The sequence below is a fragment of the Dreissena polymorpha genome, chromosome 13 (assembly GCF_020536995.1).
Source record: "Dreissena polymorpha isolate Duluth1 chromosome 13, UMN_Dpol_1.0, whole genome shotgun sequence".
NCBI lineage: Eukaryota > Metazoa > Mollusca > Bivalvia > Myida > Dreissenidae > Dreissena > Dreissena polymorpha.
This window is the reverse complement of record NC_068367.1, coordinates 71,495,922-71,514,726: the sequence shown is the minus strand read 5'-3', so window position 1 is coordinate 71,514,726 and position 18,805 is coordinate 71,495,922. Positions and strand designations below refer to the sequence as shown.

General features: G+C 35.3%; 1 protein-coding gene across 1 annotated transcript; it reads left to right on the top strand.

Annotated features, from left to right (window-relative positions):
• The first annotated feature begins 9,068 nt into the window (after positions 1-9,068).
• Positions 9,069-14,551, top strand: LOC127855793 (uncharacterized). The gene is made up of 4 exons (XM_052391605.1): positions 9,069-9,333; positions 9,685-9,784; positions 13,063-13,223; positions 14,156-14,551. Exons 1-4 carry the CDS (start codon positions 9,276-9,278, stop codon positions 14,413-14,415), a joined length of 579 nt encoding a protein of 192 aa, XP_052247565.1. The 5' UTR covers positions 9,069-9,275; the 3' UTR covers positions 14,416-14,551.
• The last annotated feature ends 4,254 nt before the right edge of the window (positions 14,552-18,805 follow it).

The following is an 18,805-nucleotide window of genomic DNA, read 5'->3' as shown; positions in this document are numbered from 1 at the left end:
GACATAGATAGAAAGTTAGGATTTACACTTACAGCTTTGTCAAATAACATATGTCTTAAGTCATGATACAAGTAACAATCAAGAATAACATGGCTCTCATCCTCAACATTATCGCAAAAGGGGCACTTCCGGTCTAGTACGTCCAGCCGCTCGTATCGCCCGGTTTCTATTCGCAGAGGTGCTACACCACAACGGAATTTACTAAATGCAGCCCGATGATACGGAGACATTATAAGCTGACAATAAGATTCCGTATTAAAACCGTCCTTAAATAGGCGATATGTACGCAACTTATTTCTGCCTCGACCGGAAGGACCCGTGACACTATTTAGAGATTGATACCAGTCTATCTTAAATTTATCAAATAAAACATTCATTATTCCATTCAATAAGGCATGTTTCGGTAAAGCTGACTCGATATTTATGTATTGTTGTAATCCATTTGTATTAAACATATCAGTGACAATATAATACCAATTTCTACAAGACCTTCCAGCTGAAGACTTAGCCCAGAGTGCAACACGCTTATTCATTCTAAAATCATGCATTGTTGATAGACGTGCCCAATACAAAGAAATGGACTTCCATTGCCTAATTTCCGGAGGCACCCACCCCATATCACCCGAGACTGCAATGTTGGGAGTATATCTTCCGACGCCCAAAAAGAACCTCATCGCTCGATATTGAACAGCATTGATACACGAATAAGAATGGTAGCCCCAAATGGCAGCTCCATAACTAATAATAGACCAAACGCAACTATCGTATAGGTGTGTAAAAACATTAAATGGAAGTCCACCAACTGATTTGCATTTTGCAATCAACAGACCAAGTGCACGGCTTGCACTCTGAGCTACAACCTTTGCCATAATATTATAATCCAAATGTTCATGAAGAACTAAACCTAGATACAGATATCGATCAACAGTCATAAGTATATCATTGCCACATGTAAACTGTATTATAGTTTTACAAACAGATTTAGGTCGAAAATGCACAATTTTACTTTTGTTACAATTTAGGTACATATCATTAATATTACACCAGTCATTCAATGCATTTAACAAGAGCTGTAAATCATGTTCATTCTCTGCTATCAACACAATATCATCCGCGTACAATAGAATGCAAAGTTTTTCATTCCCATACTCTACACCCATATCTAAAGCTTTCAAATATAAAGCAAGATCATTGATATACATGTTAAATAACAGAGGAGATAATATACATCCCTGCCTTAAACCAGATTTAACAGGAAACCATTCAGTATTTAACATATTAACTCTAACAGATGAAGATATGGATGTATATAAGGACTGTACAGCAGTTAATATTTTTCCTTTTACACCAATATTAAACATTTTCTTCCAGAGCATATCACGATTTATATAATCATAAGCGTTTTTAAAATCAATAAAACTACAAAAAGTAGATTGCCTTTTCTTCTTTCTAGTATCAATTATACTTGTTAATGTAGAAACATGGTCAATAGTACTTCTTTTTCTTCGAAACCCATTTTGCTCATCAATAATAATATTGTTATCTTCGGCCCACTTTCTTAATCTTTCATTTAAAATAGAACAATACAGTTTATAAGCAGAACAGGACAAGGATATACCTCTATATGATAAAGGGTCTTTAGGGTCTAAAGAAGATGACTTTTTAATAGGGTTAATTATGCATTTTCCCCATACAGACGGCACAGTGCTATTACTAAAGCAAATATTAAACAGAGAGTGTAAAAACATAACCGATGTATCATTTTGCAACGCTTCTGTAGGAATTTCATCTATACCATTTGCTTTACCCTTCTTAGCACAATCAATAGCCTTCTTAACTTCTAAAGCAGATATATCATTATTGTAACTAAGATTGGACTCATCTACATAAGAACTTGAGACATTATTGTCAACATGTTCATATATAGGTATAGAGCTATAACATTGCATTTTCCAGGACAAAAGTGAGTGATCAGGTATACATGTTGGTGCAAGTTCAGCAATATTACCACATTTATTTATAACATTTGATGTCAATGTAACCGAAAAATCTACAAAATTTTCAATGGCATCATGTGGTATAATACAATAATCAACAACTGATACACCTTTTGTTGAAACAGATGTGAAATCATTGTTTACCATATTTCGTCCGTTTAAGACACACATATTTGTATTTATTAAAAAATCTATTAAAAGCTCACCATAAGCATTTGTATTAAAATCTTTGACATCTCTAGCAGGAAGACAATCGATACCAGCTATATGATCATCTAAATCGCCTATTCGACTATTAAAGTCTCCGCATATGAAAATTTTTCCAACTGATTGTAATAAATACACATTAGACAATAATGTATCATAAAAATTGTTAACATCATAATATCTGGACGAATTTTGCGGAGGAAGGTAACATACACAGGGAAATATTAACGATTTATCTTGCTTGTTACACATCCTTCACCAGAAAATCCCTTCAACAGTATTATCTTCAATGGAAATATCAAACATGTTTAAAACAGAGTTTCTTATGAAAAAACCAATTCCACCCGATCCAGATTTAGCTCTTATATGTATATTATTACGGTTAAACCCAAACCATGTGTAACCGTCTAATTGTAAAATATCATTATTTAAAAGATGTGATTCCGCTATACCTAAAACATGAATGTGATTTTAATAAATTGATTTACTTATTAAGAAACTATGTTACAGTTTGTCGATTCTTTAACAGTATTTATAAGGTAATTATAAGGTCAATGGTTCCTTCATTATTCCTATCAGGGACATGCGTGTTCCTATATACATTACATTTATTGGAATAAGTGCCATTTTGCCAAAGGAATAAACATAAAAACCGTATAGATGAAATGTTGTTCTTTATTTTATTACACAAAATATGCAAACGAAAGCACATGCGAACACACAGCTCGATTTATACGAGCCAGTTATCATTATTTATGATATTATGCACACTAAAGTACAGAAAGGAAATGCTCACATATTTACATTTATTAACATATATACACACAAAAAACGCAAACGAAATACTTCGTGAGAATGAGGATTCGTACCGTTCACTTGTGTTACTTGAAATTAGAAGTTATATTTATATAAAAGCAAAGAAATAGTATTTATATAACAATACAATTAAATTTAATAATGTAGGAGCGACTGTCCGAGTTAACAAAAAAAATGTAGGAGCGATTGTCCGGTTTGGCAAAATAATGTAGGAGCGACTGTCCGCCATGTCAAAACATCGTAGGAGCAACTGTCCGCCCTGTCAAATTTAGCGTAGGAGCGATTGTCCGTAGGAGCGATTGTCCGGATACCATGCCTGTGTATGGACGATACCCGCTATTAATAATACGCAATATATTCTGTGATATTCAATGTTGCACAACAAAACATCACATATAACCATCGACATTGCGCATCACACATAGAAAAACACTTTTGACAAGCTTGGGTTAAGCAATATATGGGCGGATCAAACAACTATCATAAATCAAACAGATCAAACATTCACCAACAATACATTTAAACAACGTTAATTAGATGACTTCAAGCAAAGCTGGTATAGTGAGATAAATAATCCCCTAGACTCATGAGCTATTGTAGATTTAAAACACATTTGAGATAGAACAGAGACGTAGATTAGAACCATTTCATCATTTTATAACAAATAAGAAATACAAAAAAATCACTAACACGATTTCGCTTATCGTCACATAAATAAGAGATCAAAAGTAGTCGTTATAATAAGATACTACGTGAAAATAGAAAATGTAAGTTTTGCAATAGAAAACGAGTATCACTTTTAACTTGTTTGTCCTCTTTATAGAGAAATTAGAAAGGAACATTTAAAACCATATTTTCAAAGGTGGCCAACGTTAAATAAATATGACATTCTAATGCAGTCGGCTAAAAAAGACATTATAAACTATGCTAAATTTATTTTAAATGCTTATGAAATGCGTAATAATATTGACAATCAGTGATAATTTTTAATAATATTACATAGAATAAAGCATTTTTTATTTCTTTCGGTTTAAGTCTTCGGAATTGAATGTAGCTAGTTTTATATCGTTTTAAGTTAAGAAACTATTTTAAAATGCGCAAGTAATCATCATTAGGTGCCAATAAGTGTCATTTTACACCACATGTGGGCTTTCTACTTATCCGTTATCAAAACAGATGCCGCAAACTGGGAATGACCCTTGACACTTGAATACCCGGTCTGATTAGCGAGTTTTTTGTACATGCACATTTTTATATTTTAAACATTGCAAAAATAGTTAAAGAGGAAATTAACAATATATAATAATATGTTATGTGCTTAATTAAATATTTGACTTTAAGCAGTCACTAATCCATATGCGTATATTTTATTTAATTCATTTTATTGTTGTACATAGTAATTAAGAATAACGTTGTACACTATATATTGTGTATGTTACTTTTTTGACGACATTGTCTATGTTATACAATTATAACAATGTTCATGGGTCATTTTGACCTAACATATTGTAGATATGTGTTATATCGGATTTGAATAAAACGTTTTTCGTCTTCTTATATAATTAATTTACTTTTAGATGCAAACAAAAAGTTCAGAGAAAAATATAATTTCCTTAAACAGATAATTCCTTCGTGCTAAATGGCGATAATTATGCCGATTTTGATTACATAATTAACGGCTTTTAATTTTAAAAAAACTGAAACATCTATTACTCAAGGAAAAATATTGCGACTTACGAACAATTCATACTGTATGCGATAATTGGCGATAATTTTGCCGACTTTGAATCGAAAATTTACGGCTTTTAAGTAGACTTATGAAAAAAGTAATGACTATATAATAGATATGATAATTATATTCAGCATTACTATTCAATGATAATATTAAATATTGTATGGCCTTTCTGGTATACCATGAGGCCTTTTTGGTTCACTTATGCGGCCTTTTTGGTGCGGCCTTTTTGGTAAACGGCCTCTCTGGTACTATACCTATTTTTAATAGAAATAATATGTTACATTATTGTGTTCAAAATAGTATAATTGTTTTAAAAATGAAGTAATGCATCCACAAAATTCAATCTTCAAAGGAGTAACATGTTCCTAGCTTTTAAGATCTAGCATCTTATAATTTGGTTTGTTTTCTAGCCGCAGGAATTTAAAGCTGATTCGGTGGCTGCGGTATAGTGGATATGGTGTCTGCTTAGTAACTGGGAGGTCTCTGGCTGCGGTATAGTGGATATGGTGTCTGCTTAGTAACTGGGAGGTGGCTGCGGTATAGTGGATATGGTGTCTGCTTAGTAACTGGGAGGTCTCTGTATTGATCCCTTAAGTGCGAGCTTTCTTTAGATCACCCTTAAGACACTAAGTACTGCTCATTGTCAGTTCAGGTACTACTTAAATGTACCCGGGGTACTCTTAAGTATACTTAAATGAACACCTGGTACGGAAAATTTACTGAAATGTACCCGGGAATTCTTACCCTTCAGAAGTCATTGTCTTTCTTGGGTAAGCCGCTAGCAGAAGCATGTAAATGATGTTAGTATATATATATATTCAGTACATATATAAAAAGGTGTGTGGTATTGTGTGGAGATACAAAACGCTACACATCATTTATTTGCACATAAAATATTAGTTGCTCATTTAACACAATCAGTAATACTAAAATACTGTCATCTACTTAGAAGAATATTTACGTATATGAAATTCCAAAGTGATGTTATCTCTTGAAAAACTGTGGAATCAATGAAGTAACATTGTATTACCTTTTACAAAATTAACTAGAAATGGCACTGCAGAGGCCGATGTGTATCCCCACGCCGCATATATATATGTCCCAGGGGCGCCCCAGGGTTGGTAATGGGGCCATGCATAGTTGATATTGACCATATTGTCATAAGAGAATTTCAGTATCAATTAGAAGTGAATCGGTGTAGAAATGAAGAAATTATAGTTAAAAGGCAATTTAGGGTGGGTGTGGCCTATGTGGGCGGGGCGCCCCAGGGTTGGTAATGGGGTCATGCATAGTTGAGATTGACCAATTTATTGTCATAGAAGAAGTTCAGTTTCAATTTGAAGTGAATCGGTGTAGAAGTGAAGAAATTATACTAGTAAAAGGCAATTTGGGGTGGGTGTGGTCTATGTGGGCGAGGCGCCCTAGGGTTGATAACGGGACCATGCATAGTTGAGATTGACAATATTGTCATAAGAGAGGTTCAGTATCAATTTGAAGTGAATCGGTGTAGAAATGAAGAAATTATAGTAAAAGGCAATTTTGGGTGGGTGTGGTCTATGTGGGCGGGTCGCCCTAGGGTTGATAACGGGGCCATGCATAGTTGAGATTGACAATATTGTCATAAGAGAGGTTCAGTCTCAATTTAAGGTTCTGTTCTGTTCTGTTCTCAAAAAATCTGTTTCTCTGTCTAACTTGTATTCAGAAATCCACTGGCATAGTTTAGTCGAGCGTAGAAAGTATCTAACACTACCGGTAATACATATGTACAAAGTACACAATAGCTTATGTCCAGACTTCTTTCGAAATTTACTACCAGTAACTGCTTTTCAACAATTTACTAGAAACCTGAGGAACGCACATTGTGTTATCGGTCCTAGAAGAACGGAGCTTTACTCGCGTTCATTCATCCTGTCGGCTATCGACCTATGGAACAACTTACCTCGTGACATAAGATTGTCAGATTTATTTCTCTATCAAGATTCAAAAGTTAATTGAAACAATTAATTCTCCCATGTGTCGAAACTCCATTATAATTATTTTCATTTTGGTGTTAGAAAATCGTCCATTTTACATGCTCGACTAAGCAATGACTGTGACGACTTGACAAAATTGCACTTGTACACCAATCACTTAATTAGAACCTTCACCTTTATGTGCATGTGGAGAAGTTGTATCGGTGTATTATTTCTTCTTTATTTGTTCGCGTCTGTACAACGTACAACTCTTTTCGAATCCCTTCACGCAATAGAACCTATAAACTGTAATATAATGCTGTTTGGTAAAAACATGTTTGATAATGACACCAACTGCTTCATAGTTAAAAATGATCAGATATTTATTAAGACGACAAAGCGTTTTTCATAATGTTGTTGTAGCACAAAGTTTTACCTTTCTGGACAGGACTTCACTATCTTAAGTATTTACACACTTCAAATTCTTTACCAATCATGATTTTCTTTCATTGTTTTACTTTCGCACTTGTTTTCTCATGACAAATGTGCTTTTGACCATGTAACATAGAGCTTTGCAAAATCACGTTATCGTCACGAACATGTTATCTAAATAACAAAACAGGGAAAAAACACATTAATAATGTTGTTAGAACTTGAGGTCCTACCATTTCGTTACAATAGATGTACATGTATTTCTATGTATATTTTGTATTTGTGTCAACTGTTCATGTGATTGTTCATGTGATTATTTTGGAAATAAAATATGTTTAAATTAATAGTGCGTTTATTCTACAAGTGGCAAAACAATCAATATTGCGTATATTCTATAAGGGACAGTTTAATCAATATTACGTATATTCTAAAAAGGGCAGTTTAATTAATATTACGTATATTCTATAAGGGACAGTTTGATCAATATAACGTCTGTTCTATAAGGGGCAGTTGAAATCGATATAACGTATATTCTTAAACGGGCAGTTTAATCGATATTACGTATATTCTACAGTGTATAAGGGAATGTTTAATCCATATTACGTATATTCCATAATGAACAGTTGAATCGATATTACCTATATTCCAAAAGGGACAGTCATGTCCACACAAACAAACCAAAAACTATTACACAAAAATAAATATTTTATCTTTTTAAGTATTAATGTGTTAAAGTCTCTTCATAAAATTTACATTAACGTGAAATAATAATATTATAAAACTTGATAACTGCATAATTATCAATCAATTTTGAGTTTAAATCTATATCTCATTGTAAATACACGTTTTCACTTAACCTCATATATCGATAAGCACGGTTTAATGCAACGATCAAATGTCCCTGTCGGCGCACACCTCAGTGCCTGTATGAAATTACTTGTATGAACTAATAAAATAGCAATATTATTTATTATTGTTTTCGAGTAACTCTTGTTCAGGTTTTATGCTCTTTGCGGCAACTCACCATTTTAGCGTTGGAAATTAAGTTTAATACTTGATTGAATTAAGAAAGTTCTTTAATTTAATTTGATTTTCTAATGGAGTACATTCAGGTCGAAATACTTACCTAAGCAGTACATAATTAACAATCCAATACAATTAGAAAACTCTTTTGTTAGAATATTAAAGGGACATAATCACGACTTGTCGTACTTTAAAAAACAATGTCATTAAATGAATTTACTAGAAAAACAAGCTATTTGAAATAGTTTTGAATGGCTATTATGACAAGGAAAATGTTCAATTTTTGGGATGCGAATTGTTGATGTTTTGAAACAAATATTAGCACGTTACCACACACCACACAAACTTTCGTAATTTGACACCGGTGTACATGCTATTTTCTTAGTACGCCTTTAACCCATTTATGCCTAGTGGACTCTCCCATCCTTCTAAATTGGATCAATTTATTTCCAAAATTAGGGATGTCTAGAATATTTATTTCTATATTTAGAATATTTCTTGCAGATATTCCTTTAAGCAAACAGCGCAGACCCTGATGAGACGCCGCATGATGCGGCGTCTCATCTGTGTCTACGCTGTTTACCAAGGCCTTTTTCTAGACGCTACGCATAGCATTACACACGCATTATGATGTTTAGGTTTTCGATTCATTATTTAGCATAAACTACCCAATATTTGTAACTGTTTTCATAAGCAGAAATTTTATTTTGCGTGTTTACATACAATATTGCATAGCTTTTTTAATTTCTCACATTTTTTTTAATTTTCATTTTGCCAAAATGTGAACAAGTTCCTTTAACCCATCGTGCCATAAGATTCAATTTAAACAATTATTTAAATCCAAATGTTTGTCAAGTTCAAGTCGGTCAGATATCCTCGATAAATCGATACCAAACAACCACTTGTACTGCAATAAACCTTAAGCGATTATAGTCAGGTGCGCACACCGGCAAAATATAGACTTTATGCTTATATATACATACCAATACGGATTTGCGTACAAAGTTAAGCTTTTGTGAAATAACCGTGGACATTCTTTCTTACAAAATTTGAGAGATCATATGAAAACTATTTTGTATCAAAGGAGGTATATTTAATCAACAATACACATACATGGAAATGAATGGATATATTAATGGAGTTGTGGTTTTGTTTGTTTTTATTTTAAATGGTAGGTCACCATTTTCTTTTTAACGAGATTCGATCCTTAAGATCTGAGTTAATCATTTATAGTCGTGTTTCTTTTGTTGTGTGATAACTAGCAAATTAAGAACCTTCTAGCACATATTAACCGCTTCCCACGAATGTTATTTCTCCATGAAATGTTAACCACGCAGACTACAAGTACTTTAAACAGTTTTACAATCTACCTTTAAAATACTAAAATATTACAAGACAGCATTAAATAAAAACTATTTATCAAACCTGCTTAAGGGTTTAATGAAAATTCACGCGATATTTTGATCACGTAAATAGGCCAAACACATGCGATTGTTGACGTTTCGCGGGTCTTTATTTCCAGTCTGCCCCGTGCTGGGATATGAGGTCTGTTTGAACTACCTGGTCACCTTCACGTACTGCGAGACCGGGTACCACTGTTGTGATAACAAAACTAGATGTTGGTAAGTGATCACATACACAATACATAGGCGGATCCAGGGGTGGGTGGGGCGGACGCGGCGTACGCCCCCGTCCCCCTAAAATCGCCAAAGTGAAGTCAATTCATTTGATGTTTCATACTTAACTAGATCTAAATCACCTATTTAAACTTGTCAAAGCCTTCAAAATCACTAAAATCGTGGCGCTTCCGGGGGGCTTCGCCCCCTGGACCCCCAAAGCCGGGCCCAAAGCCGGGCCCAAAGCTATAAACTATGCACTTTTTTGGCATTATAAGAATGTACTTTGATAAAAGTATATAATAAGGCGTGACATGCTCGAGAAGTGGTTGTCAAAGCCTTCAAAATCATTAAAATCGTAAAGCTTAGGGGGGTCCCCTAATCTCTTGAAAAACTGTGGAATCAATGAAGTAACATTTTATTACCTTTTACAAAATTAACTAGAAATGGCACTGCAGAGGCCGATGTGTATCCCCACGCCGCATATATATATGACCCAGGGGCGCCCCATGGTTGGTAATGGGGCCATGCATAGTTGATATTGACCATATTGTCATAAGAGAATTTCAGTATCAATTAGAAGTGAATCGGTGTAGAAATGAAGAAATTATAGTTAAAAGGCAGTTTAGGTGGGTGTGGCCTATGTGGGCGGGGCGCCCCAGGGTTGGTAATGGGGTCATGCATAGTTGAGATTGACCAATTTATTGTCATAAAAGAAGTTCAGTTTCAATTTGAAGTGAATCGGTGTAGAAGTGAAGAAATGATAGTAAAAGGCAATTTTGGGTGGGTGTGGTCTATGTGGGCGGGGCGCCCTAGGGTTGATAACGGGGCCATGCATAGTTGAGATTGACAATATTGTCATAAGAGAGGTTCAGTATCAATTTGAAGTGAATCGGTGTAGAAATGAAGAAATTATAGTAAAAGGCAATTTTGGGTGGGTGTGGTCTATGTGGGCGGGTCGCCCTAGGGTTGATAACGGGGCCATGCATAGTTGAGATTGACAATATTGTCATAAGAGAGGTTCAGTATCAATTTAAGGTTCTGTTCTGTTCTGTTCTCAAAAAATCTGTTTCTCTGTCTAACTTATATTCAGAAATCCACTGGCATTTTACATTTTAATATTTGTAATAATTTGCCGTCATGGAGCACTTACGCACAAGCAACCATCGGGATGGTTTACAACGAATCTTAATGGAAACTTTGAAGTGTTACTTGTTATCATAAGCAAATATGCATTCAACAAGTTTATTGGATAATTTCCTACATTTGTTTTCCGGATTGTATTAGTGTTACGCACTTGAAAAGCTTCCTTTATAACGACTATTTTAAATTAGTGAATACAAGTGCCTTTAAACACAAGGAAGATGGCGCGTCTTAATGTTAAACCTCGTATGCCAGTGCACACTAATTCATTATCAAGACAGGCGAATAGACTCGCATGCATACATACATTGTAAAGTAGCTATGTCAAACTTTTATGAGCCTGGTTCCAGAAAAAAGGGGCATGATTCACTAGCTTAAAATGTTGACCCAGATAAGCGTGTGCAGTCCGCACAGGCTAATAAGGGACGACACTGCTTGGTTTTATGGAAGTTATCGTTTAAAGAAAGTATGTTTTAAATAAATTCCATTGTAAAATGGAAGAGTTGTCCATTCAGCCCTGTTTTCCTGGAGCGACATTCGCAAACATCAAACGTCAAACATCGGATATGATAATCTGCGAGGGTACCGATTGCTGGAGCGAGGCTCAAATATATACCGAGCGTTCCGGCGATAAACTTCCCAGGCATGGGAATTACTTGAGGGCATTAATCTTTATGAAACCAGTTGGGACTGATTAGGTTTAGGTAGTACGAGGTTATTCACGAGTGTGCGATTGACCTTTGGTAATAATGCACTAGCCAGCTGTCTGGCTCACTGATTAACCAATCGGATACTGTTCACCGCCGCCACGTGAAAACAAAAAATGTTGGAATGAGCGTTTTACGTAAAAAAAAACTTAGTGAACGAGGCTACTGATAAATTCAAATCGGTAATTTGCGATAATATTTGCAGATTGTCTAAGAATCATATCAAAGATCAGGATAGGATCAGATTTGAAAAATGAACTTCCCGCGGGATATTGCGGATCACGCAGACCCTGTTTACTATTGAAAGTATAATTATTTACAGTATATGTATACACGACACATGTAAAATAGATTTTCCAATTGTATCGAGTTCAGGTTGAATTTGTACGTTATTCATAGCGCGGTTTCTTTCTTTTCAATTGTGATCGGTCGATATACTAGTAATAGTTATTGAACACAATACGCAATGAAATATCTGAATTATCATTGCACCTCGCTCTGGGAAAACCGGATTTAATGCATTTACGTTAAGTGTCGTAACACATTAGCCTCTGCAGTCCGCCAAGGCTAATCAGGGACGACACTTTCCGCCTAGACTGGATTTACGTGCACAAAAGCATTCAAACGAAATTTCCATGGAAGCGGATATGTTCATCCCCGATTAGTATGCACGGACTGCACAGCCATATCTGGGACACAACTTTAAGCCCATTCAATAAGCCACGTTTTCCCATAGTTGGGCTCATATATTATCATGCAAATCGATAGTATAACAACGATCGTATAAACTGTAGCTTTATACTATCGCTATTTTTAGATCAGATTTGTTGTGGGTTTTTTTAAATGAAAAAAATGGAGAATATGTTTTTGTCAACTACGGAAAGATAAAATCGTCAAAAATGCAATATTTGATAACTATTAATGGAAAATAGGGACGAAAAATAATAGGATTAATAGAACATTATGTGTGTTTTGGATACAGATCAAGTTTATCATACTCGGCTAGAACCATGTTAGCGCTCGGCAAGCCTCGCGCTGCATTGGTTCTAAGCCTCGAATGATAAACTTGATCTTTATCCAAAGCTCACATAATGTTTTATATTTATCCAGAGGAAAATCGATATTTTAACAACGATCGTATAAACTTTAGCTTTATACGATCGCTATTTTTAGATCAGATTTGGGTTTTTCCTAAAATTGGAGAATATGTTTTTGTCAACTACGGGAAGATAAAATGGTCAAAAGTGCGATATTTTATAATTATATATGGAAAAAGGGAGGAAATAATAGGTTGAATAGAATAATATGTGAGTAAGCAAGCCTTGCGCTAACATGGTTCTAAGACGCGCATGATCAACTTGATCTTTATCCAAATCACATAATATTCTCCATATATTGCAAACAAATCGCTAATAGCACACCATTTCACTTCAGCGCTGACAGTCCGCTACTCACCGTGGGGGCTATTGTCGGCATCATATTTGGCGCTCTGGTTTTCCTCGGCTTCTGTATCGCTTTCATATGTTACGCCGTCACTAGGAGCAAAACCCGCCCAGGTCGTGTGATAATGCCTAGCAACAACAATCAAGTGTCAGGTGAGGGCGGTCTTTTAAACCTTGAAGTGCGCTATCATAAGATATAATGGAAGCCTATTTGTATTATGAAGTGTTTGACGTCAGCCATGAATAAGTGATTAACGTTAGCCATAAAATCTGTTAAATTCGAACATACATATATATTCAATACAAATTTATGGATACATTTCCATGATACAGTGTATGTTAATGGTGACTTGGTCTTTCAATTGGCAGTGCAATGTATATGACGACACGGTGTACACGCATGGTATAACATGTGTTTTAGCTTGGTTAATAACTTAATAGTACATGGGACGAAATTTTATTACTTGGAAAAGAAGCTAATAGTATTCAATTTTATTTGACTGGAAAGACTACGTACGCCATAAATTTGATTTAACTGATTTAACTGATGTCAACGTCGCATTTCCTCTATTCACCAGAATTAGCAAAATATGTATGTAAAAACACGCATGTCCCCCCTCCCCCGGAAGGAGCCAAGTTTCAGTATGTGTATTCAATGCAATCCTTAATCGCTTGTCCAATTTAGACGAAACATCATATAAATTATCTTTAAATAGTGTTTAAACATTTCCGACCCACTATATGTGTAAATCGCAAAACTTAAAAAAGATTTTACACTTCAAAAACTTAAAAAATCTCAAATATCCTAAGACTTTGACATTGTTACATGAACATCTACAGACGTATCCATTATCTACATCAAAGCGTTCCCTGGATAGCATGCGGAAACGAACTAGTCTGTATTTCAAATTCCAAACAATTGTGACCTTGACCCTTGAACATAGAATCGATAGGCCTCTTGCTTTTATCACAAGTAACCACCACAACAAATCGAACGTTAAAGCGTTCTCTAAATATCGTACCACTAGAAAATGGTATACATTTAATAAGTTTGCATTTACAACATATACGGCGGTTTTTTTCAGTTGTGTCGCAGTCTGCAGTGTACGGTCAAGGCTACAATAACACGACTCCCCAGTATCCGTATGGTCAGATGCCGACCGCCTATATGGCCCAACCTCCACCATATCCGTATGGTCAGATGCCGACAACCTATGTGGCCCCGCCCCCATACAGCAACCACGCCCTGGTGTCCAATAACCAATCCCATGTGCCCAATAACCACGCACAGGCGCCCAGTAGCCAGGCCCAGATTCCACCGTCAGACAGTCAATTCCCACAATAACCTCTGTACCAGGGAACTGGTTAATGTTCACGATGTTCGAATATTGAAATAACTTATTATGTGATATGTGTCAAGGGAATTTGAATGTTAAAATGTCTGTTGAAAATGTTAAGTCTTCTAAATATATATTTATATATAAAATATCGTGTTATACTAAATTTTCATACGCGTCGGAACTGTGACCGGTTTTTAATGGATGCTGCAAACAATACCTTAAACTTATCAACGCCGCCGCACAGTTTTGCACTCGATGTCATTTATATCATAGTTAAGCGTGCGTCATGGAAAGAGACTTGTCTCATATATACGATCTAGCGGCTACAATAAGACGCGCTAACATTGGCTATTATTGTATAGAAAACTAATTTTAATTGACGTATTCAAATACAAAAGGGTGCATTTTTAAGTATTAAAGGTCATTTTGTACTTCCGGTCATTTCCTTTATTATGTTTTATATTGATGTGGTCTTTTGCTGTGAAGCGGAGTGGAGGTAAAACGAATCTGTCTCAAATGGTTTGCTCACTATCAACCTCATGTGCATCGGTAGCGATACTTGAACCTCAGTCGCCGGTGTGAGGAGCGCGTATACAAACCATTGCGATAAATACAAAAATATTAGCCTCGCTTTGTGAAAACCGCTTACATGGATTTTTCTGCGTTTCGGTCTTTTCTGAATGAAAATCCAGTGTAGGCGGAGAATCACGTCCCTGATTGACCTGTGTCGACTGCACATCTTAATCTTAGACGACACGTTACGCTCATGTATTAAGCCCAGTTTTAACATAACGAGGCCCTACCGACCCAAGTATAAAATACCTCATTTTCATCGGATTATTCATGATGCGTAATTGATTGGATTGATGACGCACACAACGCGAAGAACCGTTCATCGAATTGTATTCTGCTATTTAACACGATGCTTTCCAAGTCCACAAACTATTCCAATCAACATGATGCATACGGCAATTTTCAAATTCATAAAATATATAGTAAAATAATTAAACCTCCATTAATTATTCTAGTTGTAATATAACTCATAACTCGTTGGTTGGTAACAAACAACCGACTTTATTCAAAGATTCACTCAGATAACTTTATTCAAAGATTCGCTCAGATATAAACGTTAGTACAAATAACTCATGACTGCAAGCTTTAACAAGACAATAGGAGTTGTTTCCCTTACATTATTATACGTGACATTATCCTTTCTTTTTTTGAAATAAATACGTGAATACATGAACTACTCTATCGTTGCATTTTCGAATAGGTATATGAAAGAAAGAAAAGAAAATTATCTGTCGTAGCACATAATATACTTCTCTTTTCATAAAATCATAATTGGAAGTTTTCGTTTAAATCTCGGAGTTTTAAATTGTTAATGAAAAAGAATATTTTATATGAACCAAATTCAATGTTATTAATGCAGAAGTGTGTTTAATTATATATTAAATTGAAATTCATAAAATCAAGTTAACAATTAAACAACACGTAACTCAAAATTATTCACTGTTATACATATTCCCTAACCCCCCGTTCACACATAGACGCCGCCAATCTCCACGCAGAGTTGTCGTTCCTTGCTCTCCCATACAACTCTGCGAAATGCTCAGCTTGCCATTTTGCCTATAAAATAGGTAAAACCGAACAAACGCATTCAATGTATATTTGATTGGATATATAAGATCGCGTGCATTAAATTAAGAAATATGACTTTTAAATGTAAGATAAATCGTGCAAAAACTTGCGAGTTTTAATGCAACTCTTTGGAACTATTCTATTGCCCATTTACGCAGATGGAATCATTCCACGCGCTTTACAAATATAAACAATTGAACATAATTTTTATTGAGTGACGTTAGGAATTGCTTCGACGTGTGTATGTATGTTGGTTTCTCAACATCAAAAACCATATCAATTTTATAATTATGAATTAAGACTGATATAAGATATCATGGTATGAGATGGTTTTCTTTAATACAGTGAATGCAATGTAACCGTCGCAAGAGATTGTTTAGTATACTGTAACCTCAATGATGAACGCTTGGAATGATCATGACATGAATGAGACGCTTTCATAACAATAGTCCGTTCTGAGCCCAACACAGAGGTTAATGTAATGTAACCGTCGTGCAAGAGATTGAGACGCCGCTTCTACTACGATCAAAGCGTGGCCGAAAACGCGGCCGATCGTGACAAATCGCAGGAGAAACGTAGTGGAGTCTTCATAAGCGCAGTATGATAGCGGTAGAGTCTTCATGATCGGAGAGCTGTACGCTCTCGCCAGGCTTGTTTTGAGCTTGTTTTGAACATGCTCAACACAAGCGTAGCGGGATAGTGGCCAATAAGAATCGGTGTAAAGTCGTAAAAATAGCGTAGTAGAAGCGTTGTAATCGTACAGGCAGCGCGGAAGCATCGTGGAGAGATCTTCGTGATCGTAATAAAAGCGAAGTAAAAGCTCTGCGTAGCGTCGTAGTATGATCTTGAATGTCGCGACAGTAAACGCAGTAAACGCAGTAAGCGTCTGGCGTAGGGGCATCGTAAAACGGTCGAAATGAAGACCATAATTTTCCAAATTGCTCGATTTAGACTCCGATCGGCCTCGATCCTTTTTTTCAGATCGTGGCTTAACCGGGATGATCGTCGTAAAGTCGCAGCTATGTGAGAACGGGGTGTAAGACACAGTATTTTAGTATGTATAAGCATCGATTTAAGATCACAAACCAGTGGTTAAATAGTGGATTGCAATATACGAAAAATATTGCTCGTGACCGTTTAGCTGTAAATAACCTTTCCATAAAGACTTCGTAATTCGTTATCATTTGAGCTAACATTTTAAAGATAAGGTATGGGTGATCGTATTATAAAAGTAAACAGGTAAAAACGCATTAACACAGCCATTCAATCATGCATTTCACATAACATTGTTAACGTAAGCCTAACCATTGTACAACTCTTCCGTTTTGCAAAGTCCTAAGGATGTTAAAAGAGATATAAAATATTTACCATTTTCAGCTTAACCAATTGCTTATTATGACACTGTCTTCATTTATCGCCTGCCTTACTATAATTTACATAACTTATTACAACCCTATGCTTTGTCTGAGACAGCATTTACCTTGTCGAATATTATATGTTCAATTTTAATTTTCCAAAAAAATAAATACTAGTTTGGTGTTGTATTATAAAAAAAAAACTGTTTCTAATAAAAGCATGCATTATCTTTAAAGTGATACGACTTATTTTATTTATGAACTTGCTCTTATGTTCAGCCATTTTGTTTTCTCTTTCACCGCTGCAAAGTGTATGCCAGGGGCGTAGCGATACGACCAAATAAAACCAACAGTACGGCTTTAAAACACACATTGCTTAAACAAATTGCATGTTGTTATCAATACATGTTAATTTTACTCTTTAGCAATATTTCATGTGTGTATATTTTAACAGAAAAACTCATTCCATATGCAATTTACAACAACGATTTAACTTGACGTTATGTAAAAACAATTAGCTACGCTACCGAAAACCGTACTGTATTGCGTCACTCAGTTCACGGCTTCTTAGAAATTTTCCTTACTTTGTTTTTGTTACGTCAGTGTTTATAAGTGTGGCAAGAATAACGCGTATAAACATATTTTTATATTCAAATTAAGGTAGAAGATAATCAGGAATATTTTTTAGATGGAATAATCAGCCATGTGAATGGTGTGATGTAATGTATGAAAATTGATAAAACACGCGGCCAATTAATAAAAATTGGAAGCTCAAATAGTCCAGTCATCAGCATAAATCAATAAGAAATAGTTTCATTTCATTCTGTTTAATCGATCTAGATTTTCGTAGACTCTACGTTATGAATTCAGGTCTTGACACTTACTTTTTTGACAGGGTACCCGGAGGGAACCCTACTTTCAACTTTTGGTGGCCCTCACCCAAACTAGGGAGTCCTCTTGTTTCAACACACAGCTACTCTCGGCGTAAGGGCAAATAAGTACAAGAAGCATACTAGTACACATTTTTATTTCCTATATTCAATTCTTACTCCAGCCGGTCTATTTTTAACCTAGAAAAAATTGCAAAAGAATTTATTCCGTGTGGGTCGTATTCTCATACGTCTTATTAATTCATAGTGTTTTTTTCAAGTCTCAACTCAATGGGGAAAGTGTTAAAATTCAAAGTTGAAAATGGCGAAAAATGCGAAGTTTTATTATGTCCCAAGTAGTACACCATACGGTTTCTTCCAATAAATATGACGTCATAAAGTGACGTGAAACAGTTCAATATGGCGGGCAAAGTCAGTTGAAAGTTCTGATCGATGTGGAATCAACTGTGATTTGACGTTATAAAGACAGTAAGTAGAAGTTTTGTATTTCAAACGATGTGAATTGTTAT